At 47.2% G+C, this 1,242-nt stretch overlaps 2 protein-coding genes across 2 annotated transcripts; both read left to right on the top strand.

Moving 5' to 3' along the window:
• Window positions 1-409: 409 nt before the first annotated feature.
• Pmar_PMAR010400 (histone 2B variant 2, putative) lies at window positions 410-748 on the top strand (the record flags this gene model as incomplete). Its single annotated transcript, XM_002778276.1, has 1 exon — window positions 410-748. The coding sequence occupies one exon, from the start codon at window positions 410-412 to the stop codon at window positions 746-748; it is 339 nt and encodes a 112-aa protein (XP_002778322.1).
• A 211-nt stretch (window positions 749-959) lies between these two features.
• On the top strand, window positions 960-1,154 carry Pmar_PMAR010399 (hypothetical protein; the record flags this gene model as incomplete). The annotated part of the gene is made up of 1 exon (XM_002778275.1): window positions 960-1,154. A coding segment is annotated over one exon (195 nt), but the record flags the coding sequence as incomplete, so codon positions are not given.
• Between the last annotated feature and the right edge of the window lie 88 nt (window positions 1,155-1,242).

Raw genomic sequence — 1,242 nt, 5'->3', positions numbered from 1 at the left:
TGGCTGTCCGCACGATGAGAACTGAAAAATTCCTCGCTGGTGTACTCTTGCGAGTGGTGGCGTCTTACCCAACATCCACACTACTCTTTTGCCCAAAAAGAGTAAGGGCAAGAGCTTTACTGCTTCCCAGGAGATGTAAATAATCCCCTCGGGCTTATGCAGCTGGAGGCACTAACCTGCTGAACTCGTTTCAAGGCGTTTTTTGGCGCCATCTAAACACCAATTGAAGTATCTCAGGAACGCAATTATTGCACAAATGATGTGAGGAAAGGATTCGTAATGTTGCCGATTAAATTTTATTTCCTCAGCATTTTTACGAGATTTGTATTAGAAGTTTCTCGGAGGGCCGAGACAATGTTCAGATGTTTTTGGAACTACATAATATTCTACTGACTCTCTAAATTCTAATATGGCTCCCAAAACTGCCGCCGCCAGCAAGCCTGCTGCTGATAAGAAGCGTAGATCTTCCAGGAAAGAGACCTTCAACAGCTACATCTTCAAGGTGTTGAAGCAAGTCCATCCTAAGACCGGTATATCCAAGAAGAGCATGATGATCATGAACTCGCTGGTGAGCGACACCTTTGATCGTATAGTCTCGGAGGCCGGGCGTCTTTGTAAGTACAGTAACAAGGGAACTCTCTCTAGCCGGGAGATCCAAACTGCGATTCGCTTGGTCTTGCCGGGTGAGCTGGCCAAGCATGCCGTCAGTGAGGGCACCAAGGCTGTGACCAAGTTCACTTCCGCGTGAGGCTTCATGGTCACTGAAGTGCAGATTGGAGTTATCTAAGCATCTGAATCCTTTCCAAGGCGTTTCTCAACGCCATCCTCCTCCTTGTTATAAAATAATATGCGATCATGATGGGTTTCTCTTTTTTACAGCTTTTGTTTCAGAAATCGCAATTAGCGGTATCCTGGAAAATCGTGCGTGTCATGACCACGATTCCGACTTAACTCTCACAATGACCGTCAAATCCGGTAAGAAATCTGCGGCTCATCCCAATTATTCGGTTATGATCAAGCAGGCCTTGACCACATGTAAGGGATTCCAGAAGATGAGCCGTCAGGCCGTTCTCAGCTTCATCAAGCAAAACTTCGGTGTCGAGAATAAGGCAGCTCTTAACAAGGCTCTTAAAGCTCTCGTGGATGCTGGTACTGTCAGCCAAGCGAATGCGTCATACAAACTGGCTGCTGGGTCAAGGGCTGCGGACAGAAGCCCGCGTCCGCGAAGAAGTCCAAACCAAA

The sequence above is a fragment of the Perkinsus marinus genome (genome assembly GCF_000006405.1).
Source record: "Perkinsus marinus ATCC 50983 genomic scaffold scf_1104296950134, whole genome shotgun sequence".
Lineage (NCBI taxonomy): Eukaryota > Perkinsozoa > Perkinsida > Perkinsidae > Perkinsus > Perkinsus marinus.
Note: the sequence above shows the minus strand (reverse complement) of the source record. Positions and strands in the feature narration are given on the sequence as shown.